The 20,875-nt window shown below is 31.5% G+C and overlaps 2 protein-coding genes across 2 annotated transcripts; both read right to left on the bottom strand.

Annotated features, from left to right (window-relative positions):
- Window positions 1–6,389: 6,389 nt before the first annotated feature.
- Window positions 6,390–9,374, bottom strand: LOC123206012 (CASP-like protein 4A1). The gene is made up of 3 exons (XM_044623103.1): window positions 8,547–9,374; window positions 8,240–8,375; window positions 6,390–6,999 (listed from the first exon to the last, which is right to left on the bottom strand). Exons 1-3 carry the CDS (start codon window positions 9,176–9,178, stop codon window positions 6,805–6,807), a joined length of 963 nt encoding a protein of 320 aa, XP_044479038.1. The 5' UTR covers window positions 9,179–9,374; the 3' UTR covers window positions 6,390–6,804.
- Window positions 9,375–10,222: 848 nt separating this feature from the next.
- LOC123206025 (protein farnesyltransferase subunit beta-like) lies at window positions 10,223–20,534 on the bottom strand. The gene is made up of 14 exons (XM_044623112.1): window positions 20,305–20,534; window positions 20,119–20,205; window positions 18,728–18,833; window positions 14,296–14,331; window positions 13,642–13,724; window positions 13,492–13,545; window positions 13,325–13,376; window positions 12,699–12,763; window positions 12,524–12,580; window positions 12,287–12,359; window positions 12,068–12,154; window positions 11,795–11,987; window positions 10,963–11,090; window positions 10,223–10,621 (listed from the first exon to the last, which is right to left on the bottom strand). The coding sequence occupies exons 1-14, from the start codon at window positions 20,418–20,420 to the stop codon at window positions 10,385–10,387; spliced, it is 1,374 nt and encodes a 457-aa protein (XP_044479047.1). The 5' UTR covers window positions 20,421–20,534; the 3' UTR covers window positions 10,223–10,384.
- Between the last annotated feature and the right edge of the window lie 341 nt (window positions 20,535–20,875).

The following is a 20,875-nucleotide window of genomic DNA, read 5'->3' as shown; positions in this document are numbered from 1 at the left end:
CGTGGTACTTGAGTCTAAATACCAGTTGGGATCTTCTAAAGTGTTTCAATGGGTTGTCATGGACAATGGGTGTCTTCATTGTGTTTAGGTTGGATAAGTTTGTGTTTTCAAAATTTAGTTTGAAGAAGGGATAGATTGTTTGAGCAAAGAAGGCTAGATTTTCTTTTGAACTTGTTGGTTTATAGTACCTAGAGTTTTCTTACTTAAACTGAACAAGAGCATGTGACTCTAATCCATCTGAATAAGGTTACAGATTTGTTCTATTTTGTTGAAAATCATAAAAATTAGTGAAAGTTGTTCCACTATTTAGATTGGGTCTATTATAGGTTATATCAAACATATGATGGCAACTCAATGTTATATGACTATCTCCCCACAAGTTGACTAAAGTGAACTTGATCTGAACTACTCTAATTTTCATAAAAACATCTAGTTTTATGTTGTTCTCCCTTTGTCTATCAAACATCAAATCAAAACTATCAATATTCCCATAGTAAGCTCTAGCATCATTTCTAGCCCTAACTATACTTGTCACATTAACTAGACTGTCATGAACATCTATAAAACTCATAAAATTTGTAATCAACCTTTGTTCATACTATTGCAAAGCATATTTTGCCTCTACCAAGGCTATTTTCTTATTAGCAAAGTCTAATTTTGTCATAAAATACATTACTAATGGGTCAAACTTTGGTCCTACTCTATCAGTTATATATCTAATCAATTCATCTTTAGTAACAGTCCGACCACTAGAAGTTAATGCATCACCTACTTCTTTCATTTTCTTTACATAATCAGTTATTAACATCATTCCCTTTTGAAGAGTTTGAAGGGTAGTTTTTCAGCTATACCATCCTAATTATGGAATTTGGAATGAACTAATTTTGTAGGGTGACCCAAATTTTTGTGTAAGTCTCACATTTTGAAATATTGCTAAACATGGATCAGAGATCGAAAATATGAAACAACTTCTTAGAAATTTGTCTTTCCTTTTCTAGTATGTGTATTAAGGGTTCGTTTGTTTTAAGTAACAATTGTTGAAGTCATTTCTAACAAACATAAAAGGAGCACAAAGCAGTAATGATGGAGGCTTCGTTGTGCTTGTGGCTTGTTAGAACCCAAGGACAACTTTGTGGTGAAAGGGAGAGAAATATTCACTCAACGGCTAAGGTTATATAAAAATAAACACACTATGTATTTTTTTGCGAGAAGAGCACATATATAAACACAAATACATGTGCCACCCGAGACTTGAACATGTCTCAAACAGCTCCTCCATGTGTGCCTAGGACCAAAGAATGTCCCAGGCATGCACAGCTTGGATGGGAATTGTCCCACCCATACGCATGAATATATATTTAGTCAGTGCTTTTAATGCGTATAGATTTTTTATTTAATTTTTCCCATGATTCATGAGATTATTACTTTAGTAAAATTAGGATAAGATCTTACATCATCCTAATTTGATTTTCAAATTAAATTATGTGAATTTGAATTTCAAATTAAATGATGTGGATTTGAGTCAATCCAAATTCTCGCATACACTCTAACAACTCAAGATTATGACACTAATTTTCCAAAGTATAATAAAATACATTTCATGTCCCTTGGTCTTTCCAAGGCGTTACATTCTTCATCCGAAATTCATACCAAATCCAACTTGAACAATTCTTATGCCTTTAGAGTTCATCAACTTCTTTTGTGTGTGACTCATAGGCTCTTCACTAAGTCAGTAGTGACCAGATTCATATTGGGCTTTCAACCTAACATCCGTTTGGACACAAATCAAGATTAATCTTTAACAGGACATCATGATCACCTGATTAGTAGAGATTAGCACATGAAGTCTTTCAACCTGTCAATAATATGATTACTCATACAATTCAATCCTTTTGTCATATGATATCTCTTTAAAGCTAAGGTATAGATTAAGTGTCTCTTTCAGTGTTCTTTGAATTACATAGATTGACTTCTGTTAATGATCGAATAATATTAAATTGAACATCAACTCAATCTTATTGTGGCAACAGATTTAATTGGTCATTGATATCTGTCAAAAGACCTTAACTGAGATATCAACTCTCATGCTCAAAAATAACAAATCTTTTATTGATCCATCATAGTCTTCGTATAGATCTCGATATAGTCAATTACCACATTTCTAGCAATCCTCTGACTAGACTATGTTGAATTGATTTCAAACCATATCAATCCTTGTACAAGATGGTCTGATGATCTCAAGTCTAAGGATCGCATGTACCTCAATTAACTAAGAAGATATATTTCATAGATATTTGAGCAACTATTCATATGAAATCCTTTTAGCAGGTCAGTTCAGTGAATAGTCTACAACATGCACTCATGTATTGCACCAAGTCGTCAACGAACAACTTTAACACGTGAGAATTGTCATCATTTTTCAATAAGGTCGTTCAACACTATGATAACTCTATCTTTATTACCCATGCCCTTAGTCATGATAATATCAGAGTTATGGACGCTTTAAGAACAATCCCCTATTGTGCACATAGGGTTCTTTTGATCAGATATCGAGCACTGATCCTTTCGTCATAATTCAACTATTCTACAAGTATTTGTCTGAATATATATTAATATGTTCTACAGAGAAAAAAATATCATAAAAATTACAAATATGACAATGAACTTATATTGTCTTAGAGATTGGCTCTAGAACACTACCTCAATATAATCAAGACATAATTCTTATTTTAAAATCTCTTCACATCTCAATTTTGATCTGTTTGGCCACATTATAATTCCATCTTAAAATAAAACCCAATTTTTTAATATTATGTCAACTTGTTATTTTATTTGATTTTTTTTAATTATAGTCTAACAATATATAGTGAAAAAATGGCTATAAAGTTTAGCACAAAGTCCATCATTGATAAGTTTAATTCTATAATTTCATATCAAGCACAAGTTATATACAAGAAGATAAATTGATTGCTTTATGTCTAATTTGACACAAAATCCATTTTTTTTCCCTTAAATTTTACATATACATTCATGCATGAATTTTGATATTTGGTTGTCATATTTTATTTTTCTAATTTCATTATATAAAAGTTTAACTTTCTTCCTCGTAGAATTGAATCCTCTCTCTCTCTCTCTCTCTCACTAACTATATTTATTTATTTATTTATTTGCATGAAACGGATAGAACAAAGCAATGATTGATAATATTTTGAAAAGATTGATGTAATATATTAAAACATGAAATTAAAACATGATGCATTATCGAAAATAATATTAAAATTCAAACACTTATGACTTATAAATCCAAAATCTTTATAGAAACCTAAAATGAAAAATTTAGATAATTTTATTAAACTTCTCAAAAGACAGTTTGCTTCTCAATCGAGAACTTCAACCTATTTATAATACAAATTTTGAACTATTACAATTATTGAAATTTAACATAATTATTACAATTTTGACCTTTATAGGAAATAATGAAAATTTTGGCGGGGAATCTTTTGAATATTTTCTCACCTCTTAGCATCCTTTTCAGTTTTGTAGAAATCACTTTTGAATATCAGCATCTTGTGGTAAGGAATCTTAGAAATAATACAAAACTTTGACAGTGTTTGTATTTTTGTAAGAAACACTTTTGAATATTAGCAACTTGTTACAAGGAATTGTGGAGATAATGCAAAACTTTGGTAACATTTGTATTCTTGTAAGAAACACTTTTAAATTTTAGCACCATCTTGCAGCCTTGCAAGAAACATGTGAGAAGCATTTTTTTTATTTTTTAACTTTGTTTAGGGAATTTTTGTAATCTTTGGTCATATTTTAATTTTATCTCTCATGCTTTTGTCTGTAAGACAGTCAGGAGGATGTAATCTTTTTCAATTAATTTTGGAATTGATCTTGATCCAATAGATAACATTTGGATGAGTTCAAATGGTGAGGAATTTTTGCAAAATTCTTTCCAAACCAAATATTCATCAAATCTTTCAGAATCCACTAAAATTCGAAATTTGATATCTTGTTTGAGAAATGTTTTGCACCATCTTCTTAAGCTATTGACCTTTTGAGTAATTTGTCTTGATTGGATCATATTAAAGAGATTAGAGGATCCGGAAGCAATCATCCTCATTACTTTGGGTATAATTGACTAATGAGTTTGATCCTTCATTGTTTGATTCTCTGTCATCTTGTAGTTAGGATAATAAATTTTTCAATTGAAGTTTCAATTCTTCTTTTGATTAGGCTCCAACAAGGGAAGATGAAGTCATTGATTTACTTCGTAAAAACTTTGCAATTTCAGGAGTAATTGCTTTTTTTCAATTGAGGAGTATTTGATAAATATGATTAGACCTTTTCCTTAGTAACATAGGAATGGTCTTAGTTTTCCCCATTTGACTTTGAATTTTCTTATTAATTGAGGGATTTGGGAATTTGAACCAATAATTTCATATTCCCATGAATATAGCCATGACAAATGAAATCTGGATAATAAATGAAAGGTTGATGGAAAATGGGATTCTCTTAAGAGACATTTGAAGTTTGATTTGAAGAAATTGTAAGACTCTTAGACAAATTGTGGGAAATTTTTTGGTATAAGACCGTATAATCTCCACCATTTGACAAACCAATATGAGAATTTGAAAATCATTTTGACAAAGCAAGACATGAAATCAGCCATTTTGATAATCCCAATAAGTATAACCATGAGGGTTAAACATTTGAGAAAATTTTTTTGGTTTGATAGATCCTTGCCCCAATCAGAACGACTGAAAACTTTCATAATATGTAAACATGAATGGATGATAAAATCAGGGTTTTCTTTACTTTGATCATGTTTGAATTCACAAGAATCAGAATCTACTAAGATGAAATCATAAAATTTTGAGTTTTTTCTCAAATCATTTGGAATATAATGGAATCCTTGTAGAAAAACATGTTTTATTAAAATTTTTGGATCTTTAATTTGAAATTCATCTTCTATGATTAGAAAGTTTATTGATGTTTCTTTTGAAAAATATTTTTATCCTAGTAATAGAGTTTTAAAGGAATTATAGAATTTCTTTATTTTTTTGAAAGGGCAATTTTTGTCGTTTTTTTTAAATCTTTAAAAGAATTTTTTTCCATATTTGCAAAAGTAATTTTTTCAAACTGGTATCTTTTCCTTTTTGCCTTTAGTCTTCTTTGTTCTAAAAATGGCTAAAGCCACTTCTAGAGTTTGTTTGAAGGATTCTATCCATAATTGGATTCTTTGATCTTTGGAGCTAGGGGAAGAGTTTGTTAAGACAATGTCTTTTTGCTTTTGGTCTCTTTTTTGCACTAAACAATTTCAAACCAAGTTTTGGTATTTTGGAAATTATGGGCATAAGATGTCTTATTTTTGGGTCGTGGTGGATTTGGGTGGTATAGTTACCTCCCTTGAAGAAATTCTTTAACGAGAAAATTAGACAGAGAATTAGCTTCTCCTTTAATATGTTTAATTTCAAAGTAAAAAACACATAAAATTGCTTGTTATTGTGCAAAAATTTGTTTTGATACAATTTTTTATAGAACATTTTTTTATAGCTTTACAATTAATTTGTAAAAGAAATTTTTTATTTAATAAATCACTTTAAAATTTTGAAATGCATAATACAATGGATAAAAATCTCTTTTTTGATAGTCAAATATTTTTATTGGGTTAGATTTCAAGCCTTTATCAATTATTTGATCAAAGGATTTATTTTCGAATTCAATAGATCTTTTGATAGGTATGATTATGCCATTATGTATGTTGTGTCCTAAAAATTTTATTCTTGTTTGAATAAGACTTATTTTGGTTTTTGAGAATACTAATCTATTTTGCTTAATTACACTAACGAATGTTTTAATGTGTTTGAAATGTTGGTCTATGTTGAATAAATATATTAAAACATCGACTATGTATACTATTAAAAATTTAGAATAAGGATTAAAAATTTCGTTCATTGTTCTTCGAAATTCTAATTGTGCATTTTTTTAATCTAAATGGCATTACATTCCATTGAAATTGTCCAAATGGCATAGTGAATGCAATTTTATATCTATCTTTTTTAGCCATTTGTATTTGTCAGAAGTCAGATTTTATGTCAAATTTTGAGCATATTTATCCGTTATATAATTTTTTAAATAAATCTCTTTTGTTTGATATGGGATATCTTATCCATTTGAAATTCTTATTTAAAGGGTTATAACTTATTACTAATCTTGAAACTTCTCTTTCTAATTCAGTATTTTTCTAGACATAGAAAGCTAAACAACTCAATGGAGACTTTTTCTAAATTGTATTAGTTATATATATAAAAATCAAATACTCAAATTTATATGTTATTGCCTAAACTTATATCTTCTACTTGTGCTTTTAAAAAACTTATGTCTTCTTCATAAAAATTTCTGTCATTAATAATTATACATGTTTATAAGAAATCCGTTGCATTCTTATTGGGGGCAGTTAAAGTACAAAAGTGACCTCCGATGCTAAAATCAAGTGCGGTCAGACACTGTACTGATGAAGCAACATTGTTTGTGTATCTTCTCCTTGTGGGCCTTTTAGGGCCACCTAACAACCTCAAGTCCACGTTGCCCCTGCCAACCATCTACCAGTTGCCATAAGTATGCTGTCATTTGGTTGTCTTGTAGCTCAATGTTTGATTGAAAACACTATTGATAAAGCAGGTTTGTAAAAAGTAAAGGCACATCGCTTGGGGTTTCCAACTTTTTTTCATCTTCATTTTTCATTTATTTAAGTTGTGCAATATGACTGATATGTGGGTGACTGAGGCAGCTTTACGACTATAAAGACTTGAGAGTATAAACTTTATAACCAGATATGAGAGAGCTTAAAGCTAAGGCTACGAAAGCAACGAAAGATAATGCCACAGACGCCCTTGCCATATCTGGGAAGGGGTCTTTGCCCCAGTTGGATTCCCAGTCATCTACTCGCACAGCAGCTGAAGATGATGCAGATATGAGAAGATAAGTAATCACCTGCCATGAAAAACAACAAGTTTAGCATCTCAATCCAGTAAATAGTAAAAAAGGCTTGTAAAATCATCTCTTTGTAAAGCATGAAACAAGCCTTATGGCCTCTTCACTGCCATTCTTCACTCCTGTTACAGTAATTTCAGGGCCTAGTCTCTGAATCCAACGTGGTGGTATTGACAACTATGATGTATGAACCATCGATTATGATTAAGGTCTACTTTATCAAATGACTGAAACCGGTATAAGAGATCAAGAATAAGAGCCAACCAAAGTAAAGTGAAAAAGCACATGATTCATAACACAGAATATCTTATTAAGATTGACCTAAACATCCCCCACCCCACCCCAGATAAGGCAATTTATTCATGTACTTTAGCCTGAGTAGCTCTTAACTATAAATTATTATTTCTCTTAACACCGAAAACTTGTATGCTTAACAAGTTTAATTCTATCTAGTTATAGATCATCATTATGTTTCCTATGCTCACTTAATTACACGTTCACTCATGACATATGATGTGCCAACCAGCCTTCCAAATGGAGATTTTGTCCGTTGCTTTTATGCTCTAGACTTTTTGATAGATCTTGCTTCAACTTTAAGCATTTTGACACTCAAAAGGTGATGCCAAGTAGTCTCCAACTCATAATCTATGAAAAGCAGTAGAAGGAACTTTCTTCCGAGGCACAATAGTAATCAAGAAAAAGTTTAAGTAAAAAGAAGCATCATCATAAAGAAAAAGAAGAAAAAAAGGTGAGAAAAAGTTGTCAAAGAGCTAGATGGTCCAACACATTAAAAACTTCTGATGTAAGCAAAGCAAATCCGTGTGCAACAGCAGCCCAAAAAGGCCCCATAAAAACTCAATATTATCCACTAATTGTGAGTCTTCCTAAACATTACTACCAATCTCCATCTACCATTGGCATTATGCACCGCCTTCAAAGGAAGTGGCCCCTTTAACGTCGCAAGATTGGCAACTAGATATTGAAGTGTGTAGTTAAACATGGCCTAGGTTAGGTATGAAGTTAACATTAAGATTAAAAAAATAAAATTAATCCATTAATCCTAATCTATAAAACTGTATGCATAAACCATGAACAATGAGATGTCACCGTGTGATCATGCAAATTAAAGATAAAATAATATTCAATCATACGATAATATATCATTGATTGTGTACAAGTTTGTGTGCATTATTTCTACACATACTGCTACTCAATCCCAATAAAACACAGATTCGGTCACCTGATCTAAAGAAAAATCCATATAGTGGCGGACGGGTTGCTTCTCTTTGTTTTTTCCGGAGGTTAATTTATAGATTAGATCGTAAGCCTGAAACCCAGAATATACAAAGGCTATCACGTTGACAGCCAAACAGTACCTGTTATTCAATTTTAAGGAGAGTAGTATTAGATAACAAAAAACAAAATCAATATTGACACAAATAGAAATAAATCAACTAATAAAACTGAAGAAGAAATTGAAATATTTGATGCGTAGAACGAAATCTAGATTGAAATGAGATATCATAAGTAGGAAGCAACAAACGAACCTGAACTCTTTGTAACGGTAGAAAGAATCAATAGCCCAACCACGATCTTTATCAGCGGCCAAAACAGAGAAAGAAACCAAACTGAAAACAAACCCAGAAATCCTAGAAACAATCAAAGCTCTGTTCATCATATTATCCCTCTTCGCTTTCTTCAAGATCGACATCTTGTTCTTCAAAAATTTCCTCCTACTCCCAGTATTAACAAAACCATCGTCGCGTCCACGCCCATCAACACCACCACCAAGCCCACTTTCTTCATCTTGGACTTCTTGGGGTGTGGGTTCCACCCTGGTCTCAACCGCCGCCGTCGCAACAGCAGGAGGAAGAGGTAGTATTGACGGAGGCTTTCTGTCTTCCTCTTCTTCATCATCATCTTTACCTAAGGGCGGTGATTTTGGTGTGGAGTTGTGATAGGGTAGACGCGGCGGAGAAAGTTGTCGTAGTTCTGGCTCACGCGGCGGAGAGTTGAGTTTTGGTGGTGGGTCTGGGTTTGGATTTGTGTGCAGTATTTCATGTTCATTTGATTGGTCTTGTTCTTCCTTGTGTACTTGTTCTTGTTCTTCTCTGTGTTCAGGTCCTTGTTCTACTTTGTGTTCAGGTTCTTGTGTGTGCTTTTGTTCTTGTTTTTCCATGGTTTAGAGAAGAGAAAGAAAAGAGAATCTGAGAGTGAGGGAAGTCTTGAGAAAGTGGTGTTTTTCAGCAGCGGTTAAGGATACGGAGCCAGTCAGGCAATTTCTTCCGTCCTGAATGAATAATACAGTAACGCGTACCTTTCTCTTCTTTCACAATTAATGCCTGCCCATGAACCGTTTCCCGATTCGACAATGGAAAAGTTAGATCGGACCGAACCGAACGTTGCTTATCTATTAAAAAGAGCAAAGACCAATCACAAATTTTCATGCAGGAAAAAGGAACATAAGTGCAAGTGCTAACTCTATGTTTATTCACTTCTTTGTTGTAGATTTGGTGCAAATATTTGAAATTTGACTAATAATAAATCAATAAAATCGTTTATACAATTTTATATATATATAATAATTTATTATTATATAATTAAATATTATTTAATTTTTAATTTTTACTCATTTAATTATTTAATAATATATTATTCTTTATGTATATAATACTTACTGTTCATAATAAATAACACGCTTAAATTAACTTCAGTTTGGTTAGGTTTTGAATCTTTTTACAACCCAATCATTCGAGGCATTTGCCTTGAAACGCTTCAAAACCTTATTAAAAAAAAAAAATTAACATTCAAGGCAGGTAAGAGAGAATAATTTCACATGCCAAAACCAAAAAGAAAATACAGACGAATGGCAGAGAAGTAAAGACGTCAACCAGAGGGCTTACAGCTGCTGAAAGAAGGAATTTCTGTACCTCTTTCCCTTTCGGGAATTTCTGCGCCTCTGTTTCCCTTCCAGGAATCTGTGTCTCTCTTCCCCACCCCTAAAAGCTCCACTTAAATTATTCTTTCAACACTTTTCCCGGTTTGGTTTTCATGCTCAATGGCATTGCTTTCCAACATTTATAACTCAATCCAATATCATATCTACTTGACACATCACAGAAGCAAACTCCCAAGTGTTTTTTAGCATCCAATGGAGCCGCTCCATTGGTTCAATGTGCTAGTGTTCTTTTTTGTTTTGATCTATAAAACAAGGAATCAGAAATCCAGAAAACGGGATAAATAATAAAGTTTAAAATACACACTATCATTATTCACTAATACAAACTATCTTTTTTTTTTTGCAATCATATACAACAGAAGGTCAGATATTGCGAATTTGCATCACATATCAGGAAACGACAAAAACTTGTTAAGAAGATTCCCATTAGGACCGACAGAAAAATTCATGAGCTACACAATATCGATCCAAGACAACATTGAAGATGGGATGAATAGGTTCCAAAAGATTAGAATGTGGACCTAAGACAGCTCTGGGCAATGGTGAAGCATCTTCATCTTTCAACCAGCTATACTGACAGACTGCTAGACCACTTAAACAATAACAGGTGTGATAATAGTCTCTAGATTTTTTAGGTTTGTCCTTGAGTCCACCTCCAGGGTCCTGCAACAATAACATCTATCAAAACAGCAACAGAAGGTATAAATCACGTTGAGAGAAGAAGAAAATTTATCTACCTATGGCTAACATGTCAGGTACAACTTTGCAGCTAGTACACAGAAGACAAAATAATAGCTTGAAAAAGGTCCAGGTAATTAATTTAAACCAAAACACAAATAAGCTTAACCAAGACAAATTATGAGTTTATAAAGATGATCTCCATAAGTTTTTCTTCTGAATTCATTTTGGTTTTTTCATTTTTAAAATAGCACAAATGAAAGCACAACTCTTCTTCACTCAAAAATCAAGTAATCAATATGTAGAATTATCTTTCAAAACCAAACCTGTGAGCATAAAAGTATATATCTCTGCAAGGCAATGCTGTGAAATAGAGGCACCCTTTCTGCATGCCCCTCAGACGAGACAAATCCAACATTGTCAGAGTTAACTGGACAGGATGCATTCTGTGAGTCTGTAAATGATTAAAAAATAAAACTAATAAATTTCTCATGAATTCAAGGCAATGGCAGACATAAGGAGCTGAGGTGGCCTTACCTAATGGCTACCTTGAAAAGTAGGCGTATATAATACACATAGGGAAAAATGATTTTCTTATACATGACCCTCTTAAATAAATACAAGTTTCAATTCTTTTGTTTGGATAGCATGAAAAGTTTTGTAAAATATCCTCTATATCTCTTAAAACCCACTATTCTATCCTCTCTATACACACTGGCTTCCTCTAATATGCAAATTTTATGTCTTACAGTGGATTTTCAAGGAAAAAAATAATTTATTATCTTTTTGATATCCTGTTTTATGTAAGATTGAAAAATAATAATAATAAGATTGTATTTTCTTAACTTGATTAAAAATTTCACCTTATTTGTATTTAAGGTTCGTTCTTGTAGTATTACTTTATAATTAAACTTCAATAACATTTCATTTTAACACCTCATTTTAACTCCAATGGCAAGGTTGAATCCTAAAAATTGTATTTGTATTTTCCTTTTACATCAAAGGGAAAAGGAAAAAGAAATTTTGCACATCTGTGTTTACTAAACTTAAAAAATTATAAATCTATATTCAGCCGTAACCATGTTAAAAGGCATGAAGAGGAGAAGACTTGATATTTAAAAGAAATAAAATCATGTTATTCACTTCAAGCGAACCTACCTCCCCGTTGAAAATGGCAAGCTTCATCACCTTCTGAGGAATTACAATCTGAACTTTCTTTCCCCTCTGATATATCTGATTCTGGAGTAGCTTCTGGACTATCAATATGGTGCTTTGCTTCTCCAGTACCTGACTGTGTCAGTCTTTCTCCAATAATCGAATGAAACCTTTGTAATAATGCAAATACACCTCCCTGATCACTTTTCTTTGTTTTAGTCCACTGTATATAAAATACTAAGGAACACCAACAAATTAATAGAAAAAAGTAGTCACCTGCCAGAAAGAATAGCAACCATCAACAAGTTTATTGGTTCTCCCTTGAAATCCACCTTCCACTCCTTGTCGAAATACAACACAATCCTATACAATCGGATCACACCACAAGAGCATTTACATTCAGTTCCGTGAGAATTATCAAAAGGAATCACCGAAATGAAAGTTAGATCTAACAGAAAGCATAAATAATAGTGAAAAAAGGAAACACTGTCTTACAATTAAGGAAGCCAAATCCAATCGATTAACCTCATTGATCAGAATCATTGTAGCCAAACCACAAAATGTATAGCTGACCATCAAATTATCAAATCCATTAATAGCTTTGCTAACACGTTCAAACAGACATTAGTATATACATAAACCAAAAAGGAAAAGAAAAGGAACACATGACAATGGCATTAGCTAAACCAACCACAGAAATGAAGAAAAGAGAGGACACAGAGTGAAACATACCCACCATGAGCTTCAGAACCAGGTTCCCCAGCAATACCACCTTCATAGGTCTGACAGCTGCACAGATATGCCATAGAGTACAAACTTTTATTTTACTTTCATCAATAAGCCAACTGATAAACCAGAATCAGATGGATTTACTGGCAATTTAAATTAAAGTCTGCTTGAAACCAACCTTAAGATGTAATTTCCAACATCACGAACAAGGTCATCATCCAAAATGTTCAGCATACTTGCAACCTGGTAAAAATGAGAGATTAGTCATTCAAAAAGAGTGAAAACTTAAAAATACAAAAATAAAGTTGAATAATAGTTTTGGAACTGGAACCATAGAAAATATATGGAAACCATAAGGGAAGGCATAAATTTTGGTCCAACAGTCAAGATGAATAGTGAAACATCTTACCGATTCTCACGTAAGGGCAAATCCAAAACTAAAAACAGGTAAAAAAATTAATTTTCAGGTGGCTCTTTCTCCAGTAAAACAAACAACTATGTATTGGGAGGATTTAATGATGGGATCAGTTAAGAACAAACAACAATGTATCGACAACACTATTTATGAAATAGTAAAAAATCGTAGTAATTTGATGTTGGCCTGAGAACCATACTATTTTTTTGAAGCCACTATCAATTAATGTTGGACTCGGTGAACAAATATAATTTATGTTATAAGCATGTCCTTACTTCGATATTCGAGCCAGAATTAGCTAGTGTAAATATAAGCGAGGCTTAGGGAAATGCTCTTCTACATAGTAAAATGTGTCTGCATATATGCAGAGAGAGAGAGAGCTAACTTACTGAAATAGCAGTGTAGCACGCCCGAACATCAATTTCTCCTTCATCATGCATCCTAAGAAAAACCAAATGGTGATTCTAAGTGGAAGCCATAGAATACAAAAGCAATATTCACGAAATCTATATTAAGTTGTTTCTCAATTATATTTTTATAAGAAACACTCACAAACCTGAAGGCCCCACTTGGGTCTTTCATGCGCTTCAAAAACGTGTACATTTTGCCCCTACAAATTATTCCCAAGAGAAAATTTCAAATAATTTCCAAAAGGCTTAATAGCATATTGAGGCAAAAGACTGACCTCACAGAAGCGTCAACTCACCTATCAATTGACAGTAAAGATTTATCACTACCCAAAGTAATCAATGCATTCACCGCAGCATAAGTTGTGGCAAGATGAGGCATCTGATAGAGCATATACATAGAGTTGAGAAACAACTGTGAACATTATTTTTCAAAATAGAAATTAAAAAGAAACAATAAGATCAATTGTATGAGCCAAATCTTCCTAAGACTCATCCTGAAAAAAAGCAGGACCCTGAAATTTAGGCAGGTTTGCTTAAGAGATCAGTGGCAAGAATCTTCAACTAAAAGAATGCACCACTTTAGAAAATAAAAGATGACCAAGATAAAGAGATTGACTTCATATAAAAACTACAGTAGATTGACTTCACATAAAAACTACAGCCTCTCAGATACAACAAAATTAAGAATGTTAAAAACCACTGGAGTGGATTTCAACTTTGTCCCTTTTGTTTATCTTTTTCCAAAAACATTTGGTCTTCTCATCATGTGAAAAATTCATAAGATAGCAACAGAACAACCACTAAGGGGAATGCAAATGAAAGAAAGGTTTCACTATTAAAGTTTGAACAAGGATCCCTTCAACTTATTGCAAATTTTGTTGGTTGTAACTAGGACAGTGTCCATCAACAATAACCAAGTAATCATGCCAACCAGTGGATCATATACTTGCCTGTCCAGGTCCACCAGCATATCCACCATCTAGGTCCTGCAAACATGAGAAAACAAGATGATATCAAAAGCTGAAGTTGCAACATTTGCATTTTTACCTTAAGGACCAACAAACATAGTGGGCATCTAAAAATGGTAAACTGAATGTGTTAATTATAAACATAGATCACTAAGCATGAGGCACCAAACATATGTGATTTGTTTGCTCTGACATCCTAATGATTTGACTGGCTACTTAATACTTCAAAGGCATCAAGGTTCAAACATTTTATATGAGGACAAAAAAGAATAGATTGCCCTTTTCAGATGCTGTCAGATGAATGTGTTCGTTCCAAGCAATACTATTTTAAAAAATTTCTGATGCGCTAGAAATACAAAACGATAATTACAGAATGAAACGAGATTAGAGATCAATAACTTGTTCAAATTCTATTCATCAGCATAGTCATCAATATATACACAGGAGAACCTTATAATCACTAGGATTCCCTAACAAAAAAATAAATATTCCAAATATAAAACCTAATAATCACTAGGATTTCCTAATAATAAAGATAAATATAAAACTACTAAAAAACACAATCATAATGTTGTCTAAAATAAGAAACAATTAAGGATTCTAAATTTCTAATCATAATAAAGAGGGATAACGGTCTTAAATCCCTAACAAACAAGGATTCTTTTAGAATTTCCAACACTCCCCCTCAAACTGGTGAATGGATATTCTTCATTCCTAGCTCGGATACAATGATTTGATTAGGCCAAGGTTTAAATCTTGCGACTCAAGTCTTACAATAACAAACCTTAAGGTGTGTATAGTTTGAGTAATCTTTTATTACCAAAAATGAAATATTACCACAAAGATAAATTGCTTAGAAAATACTTGGTGTTAATTATTATTATGTTTGGAAAAATTGGAATGCATAACTAATCATTGTGTTTGATTGACAATTTTAAAAGAAAATGAAGATATTACATTATTTAAATGCCCTTAAAAAATTATTAGATATAAATTAGCATTGTGTTTGGTTAAACTAACATGTCTTATGTCAAAATATTTGTTATTTGTACTTTCTAAAATATTCTCCATGTTAAAAATATATTAAGAAATTTTCATGTTGTTAAACTGTGAAATTAATTAATTTAATTATTTTTTTCAAGTTTTCATCTTATTGCCATTATTTTTTCTCTAACATATTCTCTACGTTACTTGTTATTTAAATGGACAACGAGGTTATTTTTGTCTTAAAAATTTTAATAAGGACAAAAATGCAACAAAAGCAAGATTATCTTAGTAATCTTCTAATACCTAAGATAGAGATGGTAATCAAATTAACCTCTATATTACCTGTCACGACAACTTTGTAGCTGAAAATTATCAGAATCTTTTATTATCTAATAAACTAAATAAGTTAATACAAGTAATAAAAAATGGATTACTAACGTAATTTTTATCCCGAACCAAAAGCCCCCTTAAAGTGAAACACTCAAATTCCCACTGTATGATGGCAATAACTCGTGAGAAACCTTTTTCCTTTTTTTTTTTAATGAGAAAACCAACTTTTCGGTTTTTTTATTGCAATAAGAAGCCTTACATGTTGGTGTTGATTCTTATCCAAAATGACAAATATGGTCGGTGATATTCAATCTGGTGAGAGAAACTCATCTTCCCATATATAGGTTACAATGTAAGTTTTGTTGATATGGTGAGAAACTCATCTTTTCACATGTCAATGACGGTGTCAATTTTACCGATCTAGTGAGAAACTTTACTATCCATATGTAGATGACAATGTGAGTTTGTCAAACGAATGATGTTGTCGACTTTATGGCCAAAAAATCATGCCAGCAGGAATGTTCAACTCTTATATTATATTAGAAATCTTGATCCCTTTAAACTTGAAAGACATGGATAAACATTTTTATTAATTATGGGCTTTGACATGTTTTAACTTCCAATTGTTAAAATAACTTAAGTCAATATAACTTGGATACCCATTAGATTATATACCCTTTCATTTTTACTTTTCTTCCTAATATGGAGCTTATATATTCCAACATGTTGAAAAGTCTAGAAGAATCATTATTTGTTAGGGATTTGAGATCCATATCCTCTTTACTAAAGATTTAGGATCCCTATTTATTAGGAATTTACAATTCTTAATTGTTTCTAATTTTAAACAACTTTATGATTGTGTCTCTTAGTAGTTTTATATCTATCTTTATTGTTAGGAAATCCTAGTTATTAGGTTTTATATTTGGAATATTTCCTTTTCTTGTTAGAGAATCCTAGTGATTATTAAGGTTCTGTTCTCCCTCTGTATATATTGATGGCTATGCCAATGAGAAAATTTTGAAAAAGTTATTTATCTCAAATCTCATTTCATGGTATTAGAGCCCATTGATTTAGGACTCACTTAAGCATGATGGGCTAAGATGAATGAAGCCAAACCCTTGGGTTGAAAACCAAAATGGATCCATGAGCTAGCCAAGATGAACTAGACTCTATTTCAAAATGAGCCAAGAATAGCCAAACTCAAGTTTAAATGATTTCTTTTTGTGTGTTATTGTTGGACTATTACAATAACCTTTATGTGGGATGAGCTTATGGGCACATTATTTTGTATTACTGTATAACTGTTGCAGTACAATTTGATGATATTTTGAATTAGAATATAGTTAATTTCTTGTAGTGTTATGTTTTTAATATTAATTTATATTTTAACATGTTATGATATGATATACAAATTACCATCCACTAAAGTTAGAGTAACTCAATTTATTCAAACTCAAGCTTGAAATCGACTTCATAAGTCTAAAATAAGCTCGAGCTCAAACTTTAGGAATATTCAAACTGACAAGCTCACGAGTCTGAAAATTTTAATACGAATCAACTAAAACAACGTCATTTTGACTAATATGTATCAAAATAACATAGTTAATTTTAGCTATTTTTGCTTAGTTACAATATCAAGTTGAGCTCAAAACTAGATTCGAGTTTGAACAAGCTCGAATCTAGCCCTCACTAAAGTGTCATGTAGTAAAAAATCAATATTTATTACTATAAATTTAATTTAAAATAGAATGCAAATGTCTTCTAGTGTAGAAAGGATGGACCATGCATTGTTAATCATATATGCATAAAATTATGAAAGAAAAGACAAGAGACATTGTCATTAATAAAAATATAAGCACTACATTAATGGGAAACATAGGCACTAGCCTGATGCTCTCAATATGCAAATAAATGATAAAATAATATTATTTTAATCTCACTTTATGAATAATTAATTTGTGTAATATTGTTTATTAATTTAAGATGCTCAACAATGAGGATGAAGTTGGTCCCTGTAATCCACTTTCTTCTATTTAATGTGCTTTGGACTGTTTATTTTGCTTAGGTTCCATTCCCTAACCTTCACCACCTATCTTTGATGCCATTCTATTCTACTCTTTTTCATATATTAATTTTAATTATATATTCATTCCATAATACAAACATGATTAAGCATTTATTTTGTATAATTTAAATTAAATGATCAACTGGTTATTGTTTTTTAATACACATATAAAGAATTTTTGAGTGTCAAGATTTGAGAATTTTCATATAATTATATATTTTTATTGAAATACAAATCACTCCATAGTATAAAAATCAAATATATGGTTAACCTCTTTACAGTTATACTCTATATATAGTTATGCTCCATATAGGAATAACCTTTATGTAGTCATAAAAAAACTCTAATTATAACTTGGACTAGTTATAAATAAGAATATATTAGTTTTAATTTTACATTACATTAAAGGTTTAAGAAAAAATTAAATATTTATCTAAAGTTGTTTGACATAATGATTTTTTTCTTTGGAATTGTTACTACATCTTTGACTTTGCAGATATGAAATAACTGGCCAACTTGTACACTTTGTTAAAACTAAATATTTCTAGCTTTTCAAGCATGTTTAGAGCTCCTTGACACAAAACTTTTTTTTTTATATTTTCGTAGTATCATCCTCAAGATTATCTCTTTCCTTTTCTTATATAACTGCAATAATAATTACTTTTTTAGTTAAAGCATACATGACTTGTTGCTCATTTGGAAAATTAAAGAAGATATTAACATACATTTGATTAGTATAGTGAGGTTATTCTCTCAATTCTGTAATGACTTTAAAATATATGAAAGAGGAATAGAGCCTTCAAGAAATTATGAGTAGAATTTGTGATGTAGAGTAGTGACGGAAATCCACCTAAAGTCTCCCAATGAAATTTCAAATAAACGAAGAAGCATGCTACTTCCTCTACTGATTTTATACTTAGTTCATATTAAAAAAAAAAAATTGAGAGAGAGAGCATTACAGACGATAAGAAAATTGAGAATACACATAATTCAAAGCAAACTATACTATGAAAATTAATTTAAACCTGATACCTGACAACGGCTAAGAAAGTCAATGGTCCTGTCTTCCAATGCAACATCAATAGACTGTCCAAGTAAAGCAATTGAATGCAGGATCCAGTAGCAAATCCAAGGTCGACTAGATAAGACAACAATCACACAAAGAAATAAAAATAAGAATGCATTGTAATGTTTATGCAACACATGACACAACCAAACATCGTCAAGAAAAAACACCAAACATGCTCAAAGATGTCTTGCAAGTCAAGGATACAAAATTTTTTTTCACTAAATAAACTTCCACTTATATGAAAGTGTGGATGTGACATTTGGATAAGAAAATCTTCAAAAACTAGTAAATGGAAACTGATCATTCTTTTCACTGCCACTCTACACCACTTAAAACCATTTTATTCAATAACCAAGCAGTCTTACAGGCCAAATCGGTTGTTCATTTAAAAATATTTATTCATTTGTGCTTTTGTGTTTGTATATGTTTCTTTTTCATGCAGTGTTAGGAGATGAAAGCTTCCATTCCTATTAAAAACCTTAAACAATATTTCAGAGTTGAACAATCAGCCTCCTTTTGGCTATTTTGAAGAGAAAAGGGAAAGATTTATACTTAGAAGAAAAAATTTATTTTAAAGCAATTTTCAGAATGAATTTTGTCTTTCCCTAGTTCTCTAAGAATCCATAGGGAGTCTCTAAGTATCTAAACCATCTAATGAGGTACAAGAATATATCTCAATATACAATAACTTAATAACAGATGAACTAAATGTATAACTCTTATTTTACATAACTTCAACTAACTCTTCAGTTTAAACATGAGTTGTGACCATGAAACAGTATAGCCATGGTGTAGTTCAACAACCCGGTTTAATCAAAAGTTAATTTGTATGACTGTGTTTCTCTGAACTGAAACTGAATGTGTCTATCTAATATAACATGAAAATGGATTCCCTGAGATGTGAGTTTCCTTGCACCATTCATTCTTTCATTTTTTAATCTAAAATTCATTATCCTTACTGGCTTTCTATTAGCTATATACAATCAAAAAAGATGTCTTTAGAAAATACCTTGAATTTTTTTATAGTTTCCTTCCTTTACCATATTACAATTTCACTAGTAGGACTAATGTTTTCTTATATTCAATCTAAACTTTGTCTCTGGATATCATTAATAAAAATTAATTAGATTATATAAATCCATGAAATACACAATTGTGTTACATTTTCCAAACTTAACACATTATATCCTTCCAAATATGAACAAAGTAGCCACCTTTTATTACCAATCCCATATACACATTATACTAAAATGAAACGACAAATAATTATTAGCTCTAGTCAATTAATAAACCGAAGAACTAAAAGAGACTCAAAACTAAACCAGAACCTAAAATTCAAAAGAGAGGCGCATACTTAGCATCCAAGACGCAAAAGGAAGGGCCAAGTTGTTGGAGGCCTCTCAGCAAGTACTCCATATGATTGTCACGCTGAAGCTCCATCCTGTACGCCAAATATCAAATCAATGAATAATCAGAAATCCATAATTCACGAAACATGAAATTGAAACCTAATATTTTAATGTGAAGGATGTTAGCTTACATCAAACGCTGAGTTTTAGGGGGAACATCGGCGTAGATCTCGTAGATCATTTTAACGTCGTTCATAACCATTGATTGCTCTCGCTGCGTCACCGTTATTCTCGAAGATGACTCCATTGACTGACTAGTGCAGTGGCAACAGTACTGCTTCGTGTTTGGATTTGGCTGTGTAGGCAAAGAGTTTCGTCAACTTTTCTTGCTGACCGAAAGTGATGAATTACCAGTCCAGGTTACCCGATACTTGTTTCTTCGATTAATTAATGGGTCGGGGCGAGAAAACCATATTAGAAAAAACCAATCCCAAATCAAGTTCATTCAACCTGACCAATTATGTCTAAATGACTAAAAACTCCTTGGCATTATTGTCAGAGCAATACTACATATATATATATATATATATATATATATATATATTGAAAACATAAAATAAGTTTATAAATAATATATCATTATATAAATAGATACTTATTTTATGTATATTATCTTTAATTAATAATTACACAACCATATAATTATAGATCATCTATATACATATTTTGACAGCATATTATAATGTATGATGGTGGAAATTC

The sequence above is a fragment of the Mangifera indica genome, unplaced genomic scaffold (genome assembly GCF_011075055.1).
Source record: "Mangifera indica cultivar Alphonso unplaced genomic scaffold, CATAS_Mindica_2.1 Un_0022, whole genome shotgun sequence".
Classification (NCBI taxonomy): Eukaryota; Viridiplantae; Streptophyta; class Magnoliopsida; order Sapindales; family Anacardiaceae; genus Mangifera; species Mangifera indica.
The sequence above is the reverse complement of the archived record's forward strand: the minus strand, read 5'-3'. Positions and strand labels throughout refer to the sequence as shown.